The sequence below is a fragment of the Aptenodytes patagonicus genome, chromosome 18 (assembly GCF_965638725.1).
Source record: "Aptenodytes patagonicus chromosome 18, bAptPat1.pri.cur, whole genome shotgun sequence".
In the NCBI taxonomy this organism is placed as follows: Eukaryota; Metazoa; Chordata; class Aves; order Sphenisciformes; family Spheniscidae; genus Aptenodytes; species Aptenodytes patagonicus.
The window spans coordinates 11,807,509-11,829,859 of record NC_134966.1 but is presented as its reverse complement, the minus strand read 5'-3'; the positions used below and the strand labels follow the sequence as shown (position 1 = coordinate 11,829,859).

Below are 22,351 nucleotides of genomic sequence, written 5' to 3'. Positions count from 1 at the left end.
TATCCATTGCAGACCTTTATTGGTGCTTCTTGAATAATTTGTTTAAACTATGCAGTACAGATTCCTTATTTTAGCACTAAGACTTACAAAGGCTTCTTTTAGCAGCCTTTAATTTTGTACTTATGTATGTGACATAGCCTGTGGCTGTGATCTCTACTGTGAATCTGCAGTTGTTTTGGGATGAAAGAAGGAGGCAGCTGGAAACTCAGTAGCTACATCTAGCTGTCTACCTAGAGAAGGCCTTGATTTCAAGTTTATCTAAACAAGCTCGACTAATCCCAACTATCTAGGGGGATCCACTGTCAAAACAAGCAGCATGGCCCTAAGGCAAACACAACCATACAGAAATGAAGGCTGGGACTTCCAATACTCCAATGACTGCATACTGGAGGCTTTTTTCCTGAAAAGAGAGTAAGAGAGGTAGAATTTGCATAATGCCTTTTCATTGGAAACTTTTGGAAAGCTGACAGAGGTCCAGCTTATAGCTCTGTAGCCACAATACAGAGTCTATAGGAGAATCCTTGAATGACCTAACCATATTGAAAGAAAAAATGAAAGCATCGAAGTATAGCCAAGTGAGTGTGGAAAAGAGGGCTGCTGCATTGTCTAACATCTGCTCTACTTCTCGTTAGTTTTGTTCTTTGGTATTCTATGTGGACTTTGGAGAAACCTAAGACAGCCTAACATGAATCCTATAATCTTCCTTCTGAATATTTATGTAGTGTGCCAGCCTCTAAGCTGTCCTTTGCATCTTCCTACTTCCCCCTCATTTTCATGCTCTCAAATGAGGCCAACATTTCAAAAGCTAAATAAATGTTTGTGAATGTTTATAAAAGATTTGCATAAATTTGTCCTTGTTTGACAAAGATCACTTTTTTCTTATGCCAGTTCTGAAATTTTTTTAAAGGTTTCAGTGCATGTCTTGACAACAAAGTCCTGCCTCAGAGAACAATGATTGCTGATTAAGTGGGTATGCAGTTGTAGCTGAATAGAGCATTTGAGACGACGTCTAAAAGGGCCAGTCATCTTAAGCCAGAATTATAATATTTAACAAATGTTAACCAAAGTATATATTTAAAGCTTTGTTTTTGATGCAATATACCTGTGCAATTAACTTATGGTGTGAGAAGTATGTGATTATCTTTTTACAGCTAATAGTTCTCACCTAATTTTTCCTAAATGTGGAAGTGAAAATATTCCTCATTTTTAGTCACTAAATATAAAATATAATTTAAAATATATTTAATTCAATTAGTATTCTAGCTTTCTGATATTGACACTTCTTATCTTTACCAATTGATCAATGTTTATGCACATAATTGGACCTGATTTTTTTATGCTTGTTTGTATAATTTTTCAGTTCTTTGTGATTTAAGACTGGAACAATTATTCTTACCACAGTAGCTCTAGGTTTTTGGGGTTTTTTTGCATGTTAGCTAAAATCCACATGTCTTAGAATAAAACTAAATCTTAATTTTATTGAAGGGGTTTTAAAGACATTTATTGAGGAGATGTCTTTTGAAAAACTGCGTAAATATTTGATTCAGCTTTCAGATTTTTTTCTACTATAATAGTAATTTCTGTTCTTTTGTTCTGTTAGTTGAGAGGTTGAAGTTGTCATTAAGGCAAAAACTAGAGCTACTTCTCTGACACAGTTTTTATCACATCTGCTAGGCCTGTGTCCCAGGAGGAGCTGTGCAGAGCAGTGAATTCAGCATAGGCCCATTATCTACTGTTTTTGCGTATGTTGTAAAAGGAGTGAGACCTCAGGGAGGCTTGGAGCCTCCTCCCGTGTAATGTCCAAATCAGATTTGAAGGACTGGTGGCAGGAAAGCTTTGGCCTTGGGGTGTGAATTCTAAGAAACAGAGTCACAATTAGGTTTAAAAAATTCAGGGATTTTGAGCTTTATCTTGAAATATGTTTTTAGTAATGCAAGTAGAAAAGTTGCCCATCTGTGCACATATTTTGTACGTTTAAAATATTTAAATGATAGCAGACCTCAATATGCTTAGGAAATGTTATTTATCTCATGCTCTTCCTGTTACCAGGATTGTGTATATGTGTGTTGGGTTTTTTGTTTGTTTTTTTTTTTAAATAGCATTTTCCTGAGAACAATTGGTGACCTTCAGTGAAATGATGTTATTTCATACTGGGTACCGTTCCCCTTCTGACCCCCATATAGGAAGAAGTGACTTTTGTAGAAGAAAAACCCTCCCCTAATTCAGGCTTTGTAATTGCTCAAAAAGAGCTAATAGATTTTTGGAACACTAAGCAAATGGATGAACTAGTGCTATAAAGTTGTATTGGAATACTAGTAGAATTTAAAAAAGAAGAGATAAAACTAAATTAAGGTAATTTAAATTAATGCTACTAAGCAAATTATGCTCCTGCTTTTTTGGGGGGGTAGAAAGTTCTTTTAAAGAACTGATTAAAATTAATTCTTAAGATATTTTGACCATTATAAAAATCAGTAACATTCAGTACTGGTAACAGACGTAAAAAGATTTTATGATAAAATCAATGCAAGATGAAATTTGACATAAATATTTTAAGTGAGCAATGATTTTTTTTTTTTTTTTAAAGAATCTGTGTTGTATCAGTTTTTTAAAAACTAGTAAAATCTTTAAAATTTAGAGAAATCTTGCTTTTAAGTTTATTGTTCTTTGCTTTCTCTGCTTTGTCATCTTGTAAAATCTCAGCTTTTTGTTGTGGCTGTGTGACACTGGCCTCTGCATGCAGGATACTTCTTAATTTGAGAATTAGTTTTTATAAACTGCTTGAATTGGAATGCTTCTTCTGATTTTTAACTACATAATTACACGGCATTTGTTAATTGATGAGAATAATCTGTAATAATAACTTTAGGAAAATTTGATGTAAGATAATATAAGCTGACACTAATAATAAATACAAATTAAAGTTTAAATTTTCAAACACAACATGTACAGATCCCTGTTTGTTACTCATAGCTGTGTTCAAGTTAGTGGCTGAATTTTTTGTGCTGGCCTTGCTTTATTACATTTATATTCTTTAAATAAAATTTTGAAACATGACTACCTTTTCCCATCTATTGTAAGTGTTTGCTTTGTAAAATGCTTAAAGTAGTTAGCAAAACTTGTTACTGAGGTGCTTATTATTGTGCAGAAAGATGTTCCCTTTCCTAGGAAAATGTATATGAATTTCTGATCAACTCTGCATAGCTAACAGAATTTATGGTGTTCTGGATTGTTCTGTACTTTTTCTTTCACCACCCTTTGGGTTTTAAACAGAGCTGTTGTCAGGTTTAAGTTGGTTATTTGGGTGCACTGGCAACTGTTTTGAATTCTTAAACCTGTTGTTCCATTGCAGTGGGTGATTTAATTAATCGTTAGCTTAAAATTATTCAAATAGATGAATTAAATATAAGAGCAGTTTACAATTTGGGGCTATAAGGTAGATTAATGTACAACCCAAATTTCAAAATAATTGGATAACATTTTGCTTCAGTTAATGTCCTAGCACTCTATTATGCTATATTAACATTTTTGCTATGTTTAAATTTGATGTTTTTTCTGAGCAGAAATAAAATAATCTATAGTTGCTTGCTGGTCAAGTCGGGATCCTGTTACCTATTCTTACTTCCCTTGATCCCATAAGGCTGGCTGTCATTGTTCTCTTCTTAACCCTTGTTGGTCTCCAGTATCTCTGCCTTCCTTCATCAGTCTGTTGATGTGTTCTTGAAACTCTCTTGGTGTCCCTCCATGCGAAGAGGATGGATTTCATGTTTGTTTCATGGATTCAGATGGTATTTCAAGCTGGATAAGATGAAAACTATCTGCAATTTCCACCCTCTCTGTTTAGTGTTTCACTTACAGCAACCTTACCTATATGCCATCTCTGGTTTAAGTCGAAGAAATAAAACAGCATTCATCTTTTTCATCACTGAGTCATCTCTTCTCTCCATGGAAGACTCATCTTACTTGCAATGCTCCATTCTCTTGTAATATTTGAATTGTCCTCCTGTAAAAATGTATGTACTTTCTGAAATATGGTTGTGGTGTTTTGTGGGGGTGTTTTTGTTTGTTGGTTTGGTTTGGGTTGGGTTTTTTTATTGTTGTTTGTTTTTTCCCCCATGTTCCACAGCTAAAGGTCTTGTCTGTACTCTGGGTAGTCTTTCCAACTTCATCTTGTTTTTCCTCAGGTTTCTCAATAGGCTTCCAAATACAGGTCCCCAACCTGTTGGTTTTTGTGGTGTATTGTTTCCCTTCTCTGACTCACATTAACATTTGAGTGTCTTGCCTTACTCATTCGTCAGTTTTCACAGATCTCTGCCTGTATCTTAATTTTTCTCTCCAACTTCTACTTAGACTTCTTGTTCCACTTTGAATGTCGATTGCATCGTGCGTCTAAGAGTAGGTTGTTTGCAGCAGTCTGCTGTTCTTGCATTAGACCATCAAGTTGCATATCATTTTATCAGTGCAGTTTTATTTACTTGTAGCTGCAGCATGGGGTATTTGTTACTGCTGTTCACTTGAACAAGAGAAATAAAGCAATCCTGTATATTTAAGAGGCTCTGAAGTTGTTCCGTTGACTTGGAAGTGGGAGCATACAGTGAAAGGTTTAAAAATAAAAATAAAAAAGACTTGAGTTAAGTTATAGCTTGCATATTAAATTCACAAGTGAATACGCAAATTTTTTCAGCAATGTTAAGCTTTCTTTACTATTTCATCTCAATATATAGATAATTTGGGACATAAGCCAAGTGTGTATTTTGTGTATTTAACAACCTTGCTTTCCATACACTTTTCAAGTATCTTTCGTGTGTGTGTGGGGAGGAAATCCTTTTAGAGACTGCCTCACCTTCATAAATTGCAGTGTGACACCAAAGGGCTGAACACTGTATTCCTGCCTCATTTATTTTGAAAACTTCGCTACTGAAACCAAACTTAATCAATGAGCTCTGTATTGTCTCCGATAAGTTATGTACTGGCTTTATTGATTGGGAAGGATTTTAGAAAACCCATGTGGGGTTTATAATGTCAGCAGTGTTTTGATTATGAAAAGAGGTGGAACCTTGGGACAAGGAACCAGGTGGTGTATGTCCTAAAGCCACTGGTGATACGGCTGGGCTGAATCCCTCAAGGGACACAGTTCATGCCCTGCACTTTAACTGTGGTGACTGGCTGCTATAGATGCACTTTTTGCTCATTAAAATGTTAAAAATCAAACTGCATGTAAGAAGATTTGTGAAAATATAAACTTGGGGATTGATCCAGAAAACTGGCATGTGATACCCTAGAGACACTGGTTTCAGCTACTGGGTAATTTACGCTTATCAGCTGTGTGTCCTGGATTGTTTTGGGTTTGCAGGTATTTTCTTTTCTTCTTTTTAGGGTGTTTTGCTTTAGAGGCATTTATGTAGGTTTTTCTTTAAGAAAATAGGCATAGGGGAATAAAATAAGAAAACAGGCTATTATTGATACTACCTCTGGTTCATGTCAGGTAAAAACATAAAAAGGATTATAAGATGCTGACATGAAGCGATTCTAGGTTTGGTTTTGTTACGGTTTTGGTTTGAAATTGTAAAGAAATGTTGATTTTTCTAGGCCATGAGTAACCACCCACCTAAAGAGGTCTTGTAGGAAGTTGTGTATTACGTAGGCATTGCTAATCTTTCAAACTGAGCAGTATTTAAAGGAGACCAAAAAAAAGGAAAAAAAAGCATTACATTTATAGTAACGAGCTTGCAACTTGAGCAAAAATTGAATAGTTCTCCACTAACTGTATTTCTTACATGCAAAAGATCAGCATTTTTGCTAATCAAAAGCTAATTCTGTATGTGATTTTTTTTTTTTTTTTTTTTTAAATAGTTAAAATTTAAAAATACGTCTGTGGTTAACCTATACTAGTCTCAGGTTTTTTTAGTTGTAAATCAAGGCAGATAAGTATTGATGTATAATGAGTGGCAAATTATGTCCAATAACATTATAAAAGCCACATAATAATATCACTGTAAAATCTTTCTTTAGAAGACAAGGCAATGTATAGTGGTACAGATTCAATATATTGCCTCTTTAAGTGAAAATTCCATTTTCTGTGTTTAGGAAGCTATAAATATCAAGGAACAAGTGCAAAGTAAGTTCTGAGTAATACACTATTATCCTACAATGACACAATGCTGATGAGATGCTAAAGTGTTTTATTATGTGAATGTTTTTACTTGCAGTTACAGTAATTATTTAAATCATCAAAATAATGGAGATAATATATTCTGCCATTTTGAGGTGACTGATGACTTGTTATCTTTTAACACTTTTATTTCAGAATTTTGTCTATTAGCTACATGGCTTTGTTTCTAAAACATAGATGTGCAGTCATTATTTTGAGGACAATTTGTATCGATAAGGCCAATAAAAATATAGGCACTTTACTTTCCTGTGATGATAATTTTAATTCTTTTAAAATTCTATTGTGGGTTTGTTTTTTTTAACAGTTTATGCACTGAGATTTCAGTTGTGGGTAAAGGACAACTGTGTGATAGTTAAAATTTGTCAAGATGCAGTTTTGTGTGCAAGCAATGAGAGTTGTTCAGCAGACGGTCAATCCTTGTGAAAGTCAGTGAGATTCTGCACAAGGGTGAACCCAGTCACATTAATAAGGCATTATTTTGTATCAAATACATATTTCTGCAGAGTTTACTCTGAAACCTATATATCTCCTTTCCAATTTTCCTGCTGAAATTGAAAGGAGGATACTTCTATGATTTACATGGCATTCTTCAATAGATCCTTTCTTGTTCTTTAAAAACAGGAGGTTGTTAAAAAATCTATCAATAAACTGTCAAGAAGTCAAAGTTTCCATATCTGTTTCTGCCTGAAGTCTTAAGAACTTGCCACATTTTAGTTGTCCAAAAACCTCCAAAGAAGTGTCTATGAGCAGTTGAGCTTGAAACCATTGTTAAGAATGGGATGTGCTTCTTTGAATTATGTAGGAGGAACATGTTCTTGCAAGGGAGTCAATATGTTTTCTGCTTCATTGAATAGGTTATTAGATTGATGTAGTTTATTTGTTGAATGATGGCATTGGTTTTAGAAATAAATGAAGCGGGAAGCATCAATTTGGTTATTGATGATGATTTATTACTATAGGTCAGAAAAGTGTTGAATTTATCAGAGGGTTTGTCATTTAGTCAGGGTTATCTTGTTTCACCTGAAAGCAGAAATACAGTTTACATTTCAGGTCCTGAATTTAAGTGTGAAGGAGAATGAACAATGAATTGGCTGGTAGTAAAAGTCTGCAAACTGGGTCAACCTTTATGGTGGGCTGTGGATTACAGAATTCACATTTTGAATATTATAGAAAAATATGATGTAAATGGGTAACTTTTGTATATGAACACAACTACTTTGGGACTAAAATGTTTCTGGCTTTGCCTCTTTAATGACTGTATTTGTTTAAAGTTGTAAAGTTGATTAATTTCTCTGCTGATCATGTTTTCAGTTTTCATATTCATGCTTTTTATTTGAGATCACGTACAGGCTATACTTAAGTTTGTCTATGGTGCTGTTTTGCCACATTTAGAAAATGGTCTGTAGGTTAAACAATTTATATTAATTTTAATACACGTTATTTTAATCAGTCTTTTAACACTCAGATTTTCTTTCTAATAGCAGTAGGCAACGTTAAACATTCCTGCTATGAGACCTATTGGCTTTATCTTTTGTTATTTATCTTGCTGGTGTTAGGAAGTATTCTCTAATCCCCCAGACCTCTGTTCCTAGGTAACAGTCAAAAGCTGTGCCAGCAGAAGTGGTCCTGCCAGGCCAAACCCATGTGGTTTGGTGTTATTCACTATGATCCATATGGTCAGGGTAGAGATTGTCCCTAGAGAGGTGTTAACACTCAACAACCCAACCTCCTCCTACTCTTCGGAGAATTGCTGGATGGCTCCTGCTGCCTGCCCATGTGTGAATCTTGATTAATTTTTCATTTTTAATGAAGTTTGATCATGTTTATTATTTCACATGATTGACTGCCTGGTACTCCTTTCATGTAATTGATAAAGCCCATATTTCTTCATCTGTCTCTTATTTCTTCAGGGCAAAGTTGTGAAATTGTGTGATGTGGTTAATATTAGATTTATTGGTCCCAATAGATGTATAAATTATCTCTTTTTCTCTCCACAGGAAGTTCTACAGACTTTGACCAAGTTTTGTTTCCCCTTCTATGTGGACAGGTAGTGTTAGCTTTTCAAACTTTACAAGAAAATAAGCTTGTCAATAAAACCACTGTAGAAAATAAAAACCATACCATTCTTAATGTTCTGTCTGCTTGACTGTGATTTAAAGCACCCAAGTGCAAATTATAGTCTTAGAATCACTTTTTCCTGGGGTTTTTATGGGCACCATCAAAAAAAAAAAAAGTTTTAAAAGTTTGAGCTGTTCAGTGGCAGCAGTAAGAGTGCATTTTGTTTTACTTCTGTGTAATACTTGGATGTGAAAATGCTTGGGTAGTAATTGTCAAATATGCATATTAATATCTAAGCTTTGTGTGCATATGTATTTTATTACTTAATTGTCAAAATTTGGGCAGAATAATTAATTAAGTGCTTTACATTTAAAGGCTTCTTAATCTTCTTGGAATGCTGGTGCTTTACTTGGTGGCTACTTAATGTGGCTTCTAATTTTTGGGGGAAAAATTGTAAAGGAAGTTACAGTGGATTTGACAGGAACTGAGAACATTTAATTCTCATAATTTAGAAAACTCCAGAACTTTTTTAGTTTTTTAGTTTTGCTTTTACTGTGAGTCATTTTTGATGGTTTCATGAAGAGAACAAGCATTGAAATTTTGAAAAGATGCATCACTGCTCATATCATCTACGAGCATCATTTGGTTGGTTAGCATCACTTGTCTTAGGTCAGCTAACACACTGAATGGTTTTGATTGATGAAATTGACCTTATCTGTGATTAAACTGCTAGAAATCTTTTTCTCATTTCAGTGAAATCTGTGATATTTACAGTAGAAATTGATTTTCTTTATAAATCAACATCCGTTTCTAATATCACGTCTTGTTTGAGCCGTTGTTCAATTTTTTTAATTTTTTCTTTTTTTCATTTTTTTCCCCCCACCCATAGGCCAGCTGATATTTCTTAGTTATCTTGAAATACTGTTCACTAGTTTCTGTGAATGGAGATGAAATCTCACTATGCTTATCTGGAGGTAGGAATCTACATAATAAAACCACTGCTACACTTTGTCCTCCGATGTAGTAATCTGGGGTTGGAGGAAGCTGAAAGCTTGAATGGATCATGCAGACGGTATGTTCTTTCAACCCTCCAGGTGGTTCCTGCAGATCAGGGTTGAGAGACAGTGGTGAGGCACTGCTGGAGACAGCTATTATTACCAGTGCCTCTGCTATACCTGATTTGTACAGAAAAAGCAAATTTGAATATCCTGGGCTGTCAACATGAGCTACTTAACAGTCTTTGTTGACTCAGATGACCTTTAAAAGCGACAAATACTTCTTACAATTTGGAATCACTTTTTGCTGATCATCTTTTTCCCTTCCTAAGGGGAGGGACCGGGGAAATACTTACGTACATTTTTCTCATGTATGTGTTTCTACTAGAAATATTTATGCTTACTATGTGTAGGTTTATTGTACCTAGGAGTTTTGTTTGTTTTGTTGTCTTTTGTTTTTCCTCAGCAATATAACATTTTGAAAGATAAGAACACTGAAAACCCATATGGGGTGCAAATGAGAACATAATGAAAAGTGATTCCCATTTCTGGATTCACTTGTTTGACTGAATATCACAGACTGTCACTGAAAAGACTGTAAGCCAACCATTTTGAACATAAAGGAGAGATTGTAAGCCATAGCATACTTAATAATTTAAAATTAAGAATGGACTTTCAATACTCCAGAAGGTAGAGGATGTCCCAAGTTAAGGATATGGCAGCTGAGAGAGATGTGTGTGCTACTTCTCTTCTTGATGTAAAAATCCCCCCCCACACACACACACACGCATAGGTGTTTGCGTAGGTATATAAATAAATAAATAAATACTTGTTGTAGTCCTCTGTGATGTAAATTTGACTTAACTTTGAACTGTGTGTGGGAATTAACCTGCCAGTTACAAGAAAGGAAACAGTCTTATATCTCTGAATGCAAATGAATTTAATGTGACCATGATAAAGAGAAAAATACAGTGCATGTATCATCTTTTAGCTACTTCCAAGTTTAGAACCAATTGAATACCTGTTCTTAGAGGCTATTTCTAGAATTCAACAAGTGATGAATTTGCACTAGTTGGTCTTTTCTTTCGTTAGTTACTGTTAACCAACTACTGAGTATTTGTTTATACATTTCTTATATTGCATTTAAAATGAAGTTATTTAAAGTACTGAGGAGGTAGCCCCATAATGAAATTACTTCAGATAATGCTTTAATATTCCCCTCAGTCTTCTCAGCAAACACTTTTTCTACTTTGAGATGAAAGGAAACTGCTTCTAGAAGAAATACGGTCTTCGGTTATATGGCAGAAAGGTCCTTACAGTTGTGTCTTACAGAGTTGACTAGCACTCTCTAGTGGGATTTTATCCCTTTGTATGTGCCTGAAAAGTGGTATGTTGGATCAGATCTCTAGTTACTGTAATTCTTAAGCCTCAGGTGTTTTTTTTTAATATATATTTTGTTCATTCTGAACAAAAAGAGAGAGAAACACTGAAGTGGTTTCAGTAAAGGCCTTCCAAATACTTAGGTACTATTCCCAGTTAACTAGGTTGCCTTGTTGTTAGCCATGACAATTTTAGTATTAGAATCTCTCTGCAACATTGAGAGGTTTTAAAATTAATATTCTTAATACAGTGGAGATACTGGCTCATTGTTCAAATAATATAGGAAGATGGGATAATACCTTCTGTTGGAATAACACTCTGTGTAGGATGTCTCTTCAGGATGTGTGGAAAAATGATCAGCATGAATTACGATGAAGAAGTACTGATACAAATGATCAGAAACGTGTAGTCACTAAAGAACAGACGCTACTTTTCCTTTCACCAACTCAGAGCCCAAAGTAGCATTATCGGTTTTCGAGTCCTGCTAGAGTCATGTCCCCAGTTTATATCCTGTTTGTGAGGACTTTTACTTGGGGAAATTTAATTTATGTAACTACGTTCTGTGTTATGTGCAGTATTATGCCAGGCTTTCAGTGGAAACTTTTTGATGGTGGAAGTGTGCTAATGGTACTCGAGTTGTCTTGCTCTTCTGACTTTGATGTTAAACAGTGGTATTTCTTTAACAAGTACTGAGAAAGGCCATAAGTCTTCACCTACATATGTATCTCTTCTAAGGCTGCATGTTTTATAAAACAGGTGGCAAAAGCTGAAGATGTACTATTGCCTCTGCCAGATCACAACTTCAGATGATGGTAGGACACCAAGATTTTAGGCAAATCAAGATCCTTCTGCATATCTGATTGTTCTCTGTGCTGAAGGTTTTAGCACTCATTGACACAGACTCTTAATTCTTTTTATATTGATTCTTTTTATATATATTGTTGCCAGTGGTCAAAAATCACCAGGGACTAGTTGCCCCTTCCTTTAGGCAGTGGACACATGAGTTTTCTACTCTTATGGTTGCAGGATCAAGGCAGAGGCTATTCTCCAACTGCAGGAGTAAAGAACTCCACCTCAGTCAAATATCATACCAGGATTAATTTGTGTTAGTCAGATAGAGCTAGTGATGGGGGATTTTTAAGAAATCACTCTTCCTTGCTCTCCTCCCCTCCAGCCCTAACTTCCATCTGCCCATTTAGAGATGAGATTTATGGTGCTTCCATCCTGTTAGGCTCTAAATAGACCTTCTTCCCATTTGGAAATAGAGCTATGAATCTTAAGTATTGATATTAAGATCTTAGGAAAAGCACTTTTTATGTTGGGAATTTTATCCTACCATGTGAAGAACCGACAACTGAAACTTGAGCAAGACCTATCAGACATATTTAGTTTCTGCAGATCACATAAATGCAAGAATCTTTAGGTTTGCTTTGGAGGAACTTACCAACTTGTCACAATTGTTTAATAAACAACCTTCTCCCTGCTGCAAATGAAGCATGTTTGTGTTTTTTTTCCCTGTTCCATAATTTTAATTGTCAGCTAGCATGCTATTTCTCACACATGCTCTGCTCTCAACCTTGTTAAAATTAAGCATATAATCCCTTTTTAAAACACCATACTAAAATCACCATAGTAACACTACATCCAAGCTTTACAGATAAAACACAACACCAGTAAGGGATTTTTTGGTATCCCCTAGCAGCTCAGTACGGTTTATGGAAATGGTTGCTCTGTTGACATTTAGAATTCGGTAGGATGATAGTACTTAGGTTGTCTAATTCTCAGACTACTGAAATGCTTCTAAAGATCTGTCTTTTTGTTCATCTGTGAATTTGGAGCACTTTTTCGTCTTCATCACTACATTTTTTTTTTTCCTTCCCTGTTTGAAATCCACTGAAGGATTCTTCTTTCTAAGCTGGACAGTGACATCTTTCCCATCCGGATCCAACTTTTATTTCTGAAAGTCAAATTTTTCTTTCTTTTTTTTTTCTGTAGGCACTGAATGTATAATCTCCCACATAAATTGTTTATTGCATTGTATATGGCATCATAGAAGAGAATATTTGCTCACTTTTAAGGCTTGTGACTGTTAGTTAAATGGCCTTAAATTTAATGGGTTTTGTTGTTGCTGTTGGTAGGACTGACTAGTAAAGATGCACATGTAAATGCTAGTCAGTTTTCTCAGTTCTCGGTAAACCTAAAATAAACTAGAATGTAACCTGAAATAAGGGTTAATTTCACATCATTATGAGGTCTCAAATAGATCTAAAATTGGAATGAAAAGTCCTCTAATAATTATATTAGTCCCAGCTTCACCACTAAATGTCAAAATTTCTGTTAAACAGTAAAACTACATCTCTACAAACTGGGAGGTGAATTGGGCTTGGTTTATATGGAGTCTACCACTGTACATAAGCATTTGATTAACTTTAGGCAAATGCGGTAGTATCTCAAGAATGTCTTTCATTTTATTAATAAATAGCATTCAGAAAGTGCCGTGCTTTAAATGTAAAGCATCTTATTTTGATCTTATCTTACTATTTTGACCATCACCTATTAGTGGTAAAATACAGATGTGAATTATAGTATTTTTAAAGACATGAATTTGTAAATGCTGGGGTTTTGGGGGTTTTTTATTTGTTTGTTTGGGTGGTTTGGTTCTTGTTTTTTTGTGTTGTTTCTGTTTTTGTTTTTTGTTTTGGTGGTTTGGTTGTGGTTTTCTGTTTAGTTTTGTTCTCCAAAACTGTGTTTTTTCTAATTTGCACAAATTTTCCTATAGTGATACTTTCCACTGTGGTGTGAGTGTGAGCCAACATCTAAGAATCCTATTAGTTCACTTGTGCTATTCTTGAAGAGCCATTAAGATCTTACAGATGAGGCAAATGACTCTTAACTTTGAAAAATCATATAAAAGTCCTACAAAATTATTTTTATAGTCATGTCTGGCTTTAGCACAGCATACTTCTGATTCTAGTTTATCTTTTCTTCCTTTGCACACTATTCTAGTCTTTCATTTAACTGATTGCCTAGCTGCTAGAGTAAAGGAGAGTCACCTGGCATGGTTCCAGTTGCTGAACGTTTTGGAATGATATATCTGGCATACATGCAAAATTGGTAGATGGATAATAAAGCTTCTACAAGTCAATATCCAAGCACTGAAGAAGCTTAGCATGTTATTAAACATTGTCTTGCTCTTGGAGTAAACCAATTCTCAAATGAAGAGTGATAAAGAAATAGTTTGTGTTATATGAGAGAACATGGGTTTGGTTTATAGTGTGTACTGCATTGAAGATGGTTTATAGTCATAACCATTTTCACTTAAACACATTTTTAGTATCCTCCCACACTTAAAAAAATGGAAGACACCCCCCCCAACCCCTCCTCCCTCACAAAGCAACTAGCATATTTAAGTTTCTAGAGAGTGTATACTCTCAAAGTTAATTTCTCAAAAAAAACTCTGCTGAAAGAGGAAATGTTATAGGTTCAATGACTTAGACTAGATACTTTTGACACAGAGTTAGCTCAGCATTAACTTTTTCCTCTTTACTTTCTTTATTTTCAGCCATGCAGTTAACCAAGTTGGGCAGAACTTTACATTTGTGCTTACAGACATTGACAGCAAACAGAGGTTTGGATTCTGTCGCTTATCTTCTGGGGCCAAGAGCTGCTTCTGTATCTTAAGGTAGGTCTGTGGTTTGGCTTTTGGCTGACTCTAGGAAACAGTGTTTGACTGTGCTGTGTTACACTGCAATTATAATTTCCAGCTGTTCAAAATTATTTTCCTATCTGGTCCTCAAAGTCACTGCTCTTCTGCAGAAGTGATGCAAAATATCTTGCACTTTGAGTTCCTCTGTAGATAACTATATTTGTTTGTAGTCAATGTTCTTGAGTTAACAATGTGGAAAAAAAAAAGAAGTCTCTTTGCAGTAATTTGATATGACATAGCATGATGGCAGCTGTTATCTTTAGCTGTCACAACTGATCTTGTTAAGACATTTTGTGGACATTTGTATATGCAAGTTTTATTAACAAAGCATCTGTTGGTAACTGAGAGAATGTCACTGATGCTGTCCACATCCTAAAAGTTTGTATGTATAAGCTTTACTCTGTCCTATTGAGGGTTTTGTGAAGTTTGTCATAATAAAGACTATTAGTGGAAGTTGGAAACAATGTGTTTCACATAAAACGGGCAAAGAGGCTGTATCAGAGTAGTTTTGATGACCTCCCACGGACATGTTGGAATACAATCCATAATTTTCTATTTACATTTGCTGCAAGAAATGATGCAAGTAAAATCAGTTTTAATGTCTGCCAATATATTAGTTCCATTAAGAACTTCTATGGATTGAAGATTTCCACGTGGCATCCTGCCTGTCTTGTTCTAAACAAATTTAACAATGGTCTGTCTTCTGCTTTCTGCTTTTTCCATGTTCATGAGAAATTGGAAGTTTTGGAGCAATGGCCCAGGTAAAGTTAGCTCAGAGTTAACTGCATGAACAGCCAGCTAGGTGACTGAACAATTGCTTAAGCAATCACAAATGAGGACAATTTCCTCCATGAGCAATTGTAGACATCTGTCTCGGTTGTCTCTGGTTTGCTTTTCACATGAGAGAATCCAGTGTAAGAACAAGAAGAACTTGTCTTTGTCCTACAAGTACTGTGTATTGCACATGACAGAATGGGACCTTCTGTATATATGTTATTGAATATGACCCCTCTGGAGAATTTCAGGGATAATGTTGCAGAATGTGAGAGCACCTATCAAGAAGAGGGACACTTCTCATTTCATTGGGTTGCATACAGCAATGCCATGGAATAGATTTTTGGATTGATGTACGTGTTTAAAATGAATATGTCTGTGCCATTTGTGCTGGCACTAGACTGGTGAAGATACCAAATGTTTGTTGTCTTGTACTTCAGCATTATACTGACGGCAGTGATCTGCTAGCTAGGCCTTCATTGAAGAAGCTTAATATTTGGAGGAATTATTATGAAATCTACCAAAATTACTAATTAATTGTGTGGGAGGCAGAGTGACAGGTGTTTTCTCAGTATCTTCCTTCATTCTTTCTTTTCGTCTAGTAGATATGTCAACTATTAGAAGCTATGGCAATCCAGCAATATGGACCATGTACTGAAGACAGGAAGGTATTTCCCTAGCTGTTTCCCCATAGCTGCTACCCTGTATAGTTGGGGTGCTGATTCACTCTCATGTGGGAAGTGTCTGTTTACATAAGGTAACTTTTCCTGATTAATGACAAATTAAAGGGGAAACACAGTTTTAAAAGAAAATCTGAATGAGGAGTAGTATGAGTCCCTTCTTGATCTCTCCTGGATAAGAGTTCTTTGCTGTCAGCTCCCTTATGTTGAGTGAATGCCAAGAAGAAATGGAGGAGTTATGTTGTAGTTAAATGCCAAAACCCCCCAAAAAAACAAACAAAAAAAAACTTCAGTGCAGTTACAGCAGTGGATCAACTGGGACTCTTACCTTCATTCCTATTGCTTCTTTCTCCTGTGAACTAATGAGAAAATGAAATTTCATCATTAATGCAAGTGAATGTAAGTTTTAGAGGATAATAAAGAATGTAAATCAGCATTACACGGATTCACCTGCTCTATTCCCAGGACTGCAGCACCCATTGTCAGTGTGAATCTTCTCAGTGTCCTTTATGAATTAAAGGATGCTGCATGGTAAATGGATGGGTCAAAACATGATGAAGAATGTGAGAATGATACAAAAAAGCAAGTGGGGGTGAAGAGAATGTTTGTTTGTTTGTTTGTTTATTTGTTTTTAAATTACAGCTTGGATGGCAGCAAGCTTCAAGTATGCCTTGCTATGCTCAGCGATAGTATAGGAATTAAGCGATATTGTTTATTATTAGAGATAATATTCATGTGTTTATCAGTCAGAGATTTTATGGGTTTGGCCATGGTAAAATGGTTTGGAGGTGGAAAATCATCACATGTTTAGATTCATTATTGAAGAGGAACAGGAGAAAAAGGAAATTCTTTTCACTCAACCGGTGCTTTAAAAAATTTCTGCAGAGGTCTGGAAGCAAAGTTTAAAGCTGAGACAGTATGCAGAAGGCCAGAAGTCAGGGTCTGCACTTTGAGATTTAAAGTGACCCAGAGACTTTTTTGTAAGGCACTTCTTGGAGTTCAATCGCAGTAAAGTTATCTACATGGATGTAGCTCCTGTGGCCAGCAGAAAGGCAATTCCATTTTACAGAGTAACTCTTTTGGCTATTTTAACCAGTACTGTTTAGAAATCTGCTTTCAAGATAGTTTTCATAGTCTTGTTCCTGCTGTGGATAGCATCACACAGATTTATGGAAATCTTTGATTAAGTTTAAAAACTGCATCTTCCAGGTGTTCTGTGATTTTTCTCTTAATGTAGAACCACTGAGTCTGTCTATCTTGTTCCGTTTCCTTTTTTTCTTCACTTGATTTCTAGCTTAATCATGAAACTACAATGATCAAATATTGTATGTAACAGAGTTGTAGAGCGCTCTGTAGCATAGATGACTACTTTCTGCATTTCAGACAGCAGAGGGCGGACAAAAGCACAAAACAAGTGTCACAGATGGTCTGGTGGGTTTTTTTGAGGTTCTAAACAGTGAAGCGAATTAAAAAGACTCCACAAGCTCATGTACCACACATCAAAATCTCCTCGGTAACTTGGAATTCTGGACTACCTTTTTCAATGCAATATGTTACAAAATTTAAAATATGTTTTTTAATTCTTTTCTTTTCCAAATGATGAATGCATAGTAAGTTGAGAGCTAATGTCCAAGTCATCAAATTCTGAGTTCTAATTTGGTAATTTTAATATCCTAGAAAAATTTCCACGCCCAAAGATTTTTTTCTTTCTACAACTTCATTTAAGGATGTCAGGATTTTGGCTGAAATAAAATAAATCCTCTTGGATATGCATTATGAAGCTGATTTTTATTTTTTTTTTTCCCCTAGAGGTTTGCTTTCATCTAACTTCGCATCAGATTTGGCATGGGCATTTGAGGGTGAACAATATAGATAGTTCTGAATTTAGTGAAGAGCTGTAGTCTTCTATTTAAAAAAAAAAAAAAAAAAAAGGGTGTGGAGACATTCCCAAACTGCTGTTGTTCACTCTTCTGAGACATCATTTTCAACTCCTTAATCAGGCATGTCCCCTAGTTTTGTTCTGGAATTTGTATACTCTTGTTAGTCATCTTTTCTAAATCTTCTATGTATATAGAGAGGTAATGTTCTTTTATTAGGGCAAGAGTCTGGAAGGTGTCAAAGAGGTCCAGAATTTGTTCTTGATTGCTATTTCCTGCTAATTGCAGTGTACTGAAAGATGATGTAAACATACTGATCTGCTGATATGATCTCAGTGATAAGAAATAAAACAACAGTATAAATTTATCTTTCTGCTTTTGTATATTCTTAAAGCATATAGATGCCTTCTGATTCTTAAGAATTGTGCATGCTGAGGCTCTTAATTTTAATTTCCTCATTCTTTTAATATTAGATCTCCTTACTAGCTTACTCATATCTTCAGATTTCTAGCAACTCTAGCTGTACTAAATTCTCCAGAAGCCGGTTTGTTGCTTACATTATGGACAGTGCTGTTCAGTGGCTGAGCCGTATTTGCCTCTTTGGCTAACTCCTGTGATCTAGAACTCTTAAGAGGCACAGGCATTGATGGATTTCTACATTCTTTTGGTGGAAAAGTAATGCGTAAAGCAGTTTGTATTAGTATCAGTAAGTGTACTGAAAGGAGTAGAGTCTTTTAGTTTACAATCTGTTTTCTCAAAGCTTAAGCGGACAAACACTTTTGTATGCAGTCTGCTCATAGGGGGACAGAGTTAAAAACCTCATAGCTGAAATTACTATAAGCATGTTACTTCCACTTGTAGTGTTTCTAATGGTCTGAAGATGGGTGAAGAAAATGAAGATCGGGTATATAAAGCTGTGAAGACACTGCTGAACATATGAAATCCTAAAATCTACGGAGACACTGAAACATGAAATTCCTTTTTTTTCTTTTTCCCCCCCTCTCCCTTCAGAGAAAGATATCAAGTTCTTGTATGAAGACATTATTTAGAAGTGCATATCAGTTTTCATTGTAGCTGGGTTTTTTGTCCTGACTTTTATATGTTGTAGAATCTCAGACTCCTGACAGCTTTGTCTTTCTGTGCAATCATGAAGGAAGAAAAAGTTCTGTTTTAGGAATGTAAAAAATGTTGTTAACTCAGTCTGAATACTTTTTTTGATAAACTTCTTGCAGAATGTTTATATAATAAAACTAACAAGTTTAATTTTTTAAAATATTTTTATCTTTTCTCTTCTGAAATATTTCCAGAATTCAATGTAAGGACCCAGTTACTGATGCTTGAAAAATTCTTCAGGTTATAAACAGATAGGAACCAGTCATTTTTTCAAATGTGTGTTTATTTTATATTCTGACTATTTAAACTTAAAAATAAGTTAATGTTTATGAAACACACTGCTTTTAAATAAAAAATAATGGCAACGTTGACTGTATGTTAACCTATTTAAATGTATGAACTCGTTTAAATGTGTAAGTCAGTGTAATGATTTCAGGTTATGTAACGTAATAAAATAGTGACTTGAATAGCGCTATTTTTTCATATAGATGAAAAAAATCACACAATGTTCACCAAGCTGACCCTAGTATTAAATATGTATTTCTCTTATGGCAATGTATATTTGAGTTTAAAAAATAAATTTAGTAGTTTAACTGAGAAATAATATTTTTGTATTGATTTAACTCAACTTCTGAGTAAGTAGGTATAAGGCCAAGTATAATAACTGTGGTCTTCAAAACCATTTGGCAGAATGGTTTTGAAATAATGTTCTTGCTGTTACTTAATTTGCTTCATAGTCCTTTATTTTTAGGTTAAGAATCTGAGGCCAGTAATGTCAAAAATCGAATGAAAACCAATCTGAGATAAAAATGTATCAACCCCCCTCCCCCCCAAACATCCCCAAAACCCCAGCACTTCTACAGTACAATATAGCCATCCTAATAAAACTGTTTTTAACAGTTTTTGAAGAAACTTACCAGGTTGTGTAAAACACTAAATTCTTAATCTGGTCTGGATTACTGGTGTATGATAGAGTATTAAAATCTATAAATGGTTTTATATATGATTCTTCACTGGTTGTATTTAAATATATTTTCTAGGATGTCACTAAGCTTGTAAAGTACTATGATTTACTAGTTCTTAAGTTATAAAGCTGGACAGAATGTCTGTTACAGTCCTCCGTTTCAGTAGAAGTCAAACTCATAAAAGCTACAGCGATCAGAAGTCAGTGTACTTGTCCATCTATGCAGATAAATATGTTGCCTTGTTAACTGCAGTTTCTCCACAAATGTAATTTTCGTCCATTTAATGCTGTATTTAATTTGCAAAATTTCTTTTTTCCAGATATTATAAGAACAGCTTTGGGAGGTGTTAGGTAAATGCTACCAGACCATACACAACCATTTATCCCTCAGAGGCTGCCTATATGCTGTTTTTTCCCTCCCTATCAAAAAGGGTTGCAGCAATAGTAGTAAAAACTTCCTGAGAGGAGACCGTGATCTTTGGTACATGGAAGAGATGATGGTAGTTACTGCTTTGACAACACTGGAGAAGTATATGGAACAGGACAGGGTGGATTGCCCTGCAGGCCCCGAGATTTATGCATACTTAGTTGAAGTAATTAGACTTAGTGGACAAGAACTCTCTCATTCCTGTAACTGTGTAATAGGTACCTTGAATTTTTTTTTATTATTAACTAGTAGGATTTATGTTTTAACTGTTAAACTGTGAGCTATAGCACCTATTTCTAACTGCTTGAAGGAATAGTAATAGTATAAGTCAAAGATTTTTGTCTTGCTCCAAGTTTTGTTAAAAAAAAAAAAAAGATAAAACTTTGTGTAGTTGTGCTCTGGTTCACAAACTTACTGGGCAAAGTTACTGATTTAAGAAGGTGCTATAACCATGTGTGATTCTGATTTCAATTTTACTTAATTTGAAGTTTTCAGCGGGTATTCAGCTTTTATACCCAAAATGAAAATCATTCTTCTGAAGTGAAATGCAGAAACATTTGTGTGGAAATCCCTCTCAGCCAAAATAGCTAAGCTCTGCACCACTCTTTTTCTAAGATAAAAAGAAATGAATCTATAATAGTTTGTGACAGATGGCAGAAAATGTAACTAACTGAATGTGATTCTGTATGGAGTTATTTGAGGTTTTTGGTGTGATTTGTTGTGAGTTCCTCTCCTCCCCCTTTTCCTTTCCTTTGATTGCAGTCTTTGTCCATTTATTCTTAGGATAGAATAAGATTTCTGAGCAGGGGCCTCTCTTGTGGTGCAAAGTGAGAATTGTTTTTAATTGAGCAGAAACATGTGGAAGGATCAGGAATATCTCAAGGGATTACAGAAAAATTCCAAATTTGTACTACTTACAGCTTGTGTTTAGAGCAGGGTCTGCTGGGAATAAATGTTAGTTAGTGTGACCTGTGACCTTAAAAACTGTTGACATGGATTTCAGCCAGAAACTAGCCACAGAACTCCTTTGTTAAGCTCATTCATAGCTCCTTGAAAACTCTAGTCAGTGAAAGTTGCCAGCTCAAATCTAAGGAAAGCAGAGCCTTTTTTTTTCTTTTTTTTTTTTTCTTTTTTTTCCCATGCTTTGGAAACAGTGGACGCCCCTTAACCAGCAAGACTTCTTTAATAGGACTGCATCGCCTAAACTTGATTGGAATTGACAGCTTCCTGGCTCAGGCTTGCCAACTGGCAGGGCATTGATGCATAGGGGACAAACAGCTTTAAGGGCCTGTATACCACTGTTTGTGTATGTGCCTCCGAAATGTAACACACTTCTGTTGTGATACCTTCTAATGTAAAGAAAAAAATCCCAAACCCTGAAAACTGCTTTTAGTTCCACAAATCTTTCAGTTATTTTGGGAGAGAAAATTAAATATTTGTGTGGGGTTTTTTGTTTTAAAATAATTGTCCAGTTGTCTTCTAGAATTTTCCCTTTTCACTGATTTGGCCAAAAGCCACAGAATATTTACATATTTATACTTGGGGGGGAAGACATTTTGATTTTAGAATTTTGACTTTTGCTTTTTAAAATGTGGCTGTATAGAGCTTAAAAATCTGATTATCCCACTATAAAAGGCTTAATTTGCAAAACCTTCTTGTGCACTCACTTCTTTACAAGTTTTTCCACTTAATGGGTTTTGTGTGTCTTCAGCTGATTCTGTGGTAGGATTCATTATTTGGCCTGCATGAAGGCTTACCTGACTTAAATTGTACTTTTGAAGTAAGAGGTACCATCACATTAGTACGTTATGTTGCTGCTATGTATATCTGGTGATAAGAATAGGTACAAAATGGGATGCGGGAAGGAGAATACAAATTTTTATTAATTTTAAGTGGGGGGGGAAAAAGTGTGCAAAACAAAGTAATCTTCATGGAGAATCATTGAGCAGATAGATGGTGAACTGAGATTAGATATCCTTAATTGATTTACAATGAAACTTTATGCTGTTTCTCCACTGAGGGATAAAGTCCCACTGATTCAATATCCTTTGAACAACCTGCACTGTTGAAACACCCAAATATTACAGTTTTGATTCAGGTATTTCTTAAAAGCTTGATTTTGTAAAAGTGCACACTATGTAAGGCTGATATGTCTTGGAATATCTTTCATGGGTTTTCTTTAAAGAAGAAAATAGTAGATGCAAAGGT

The 22,351-nt window shown here is 35.1% G+C and overlaps 1 protein-coding gene across 5 annotated transcripts in view; it reads left to right on the top strand.

The window, feature by feature from the left end:
- Positions 1 to 22,351, top strand: part of DENND1A (DENN domain containing 1A) — a 219,984-nt gene that overhangs the window by 49,636 nt on the left and 147,997 nt on the right. For all 5 annotated transcript variants that reach the window (XM_076355228.1, XM_076355226.1, XM_076355227.1 and 2 more), the window contains exons 4-5: positions 8,167 to 8,216; positions 14,165 to 14,284. In XM_076355228.1, coding sequence (XP_076211343.1) covers positions 8,167 to 8,216; positions 14,165 to 14,284 — 170 coding nt within the window. The remainder of the gene's footprint in view (positions 1 to 8,166; positions 8,217 to 14,164; positions 14,285 to 22,351) is intronic.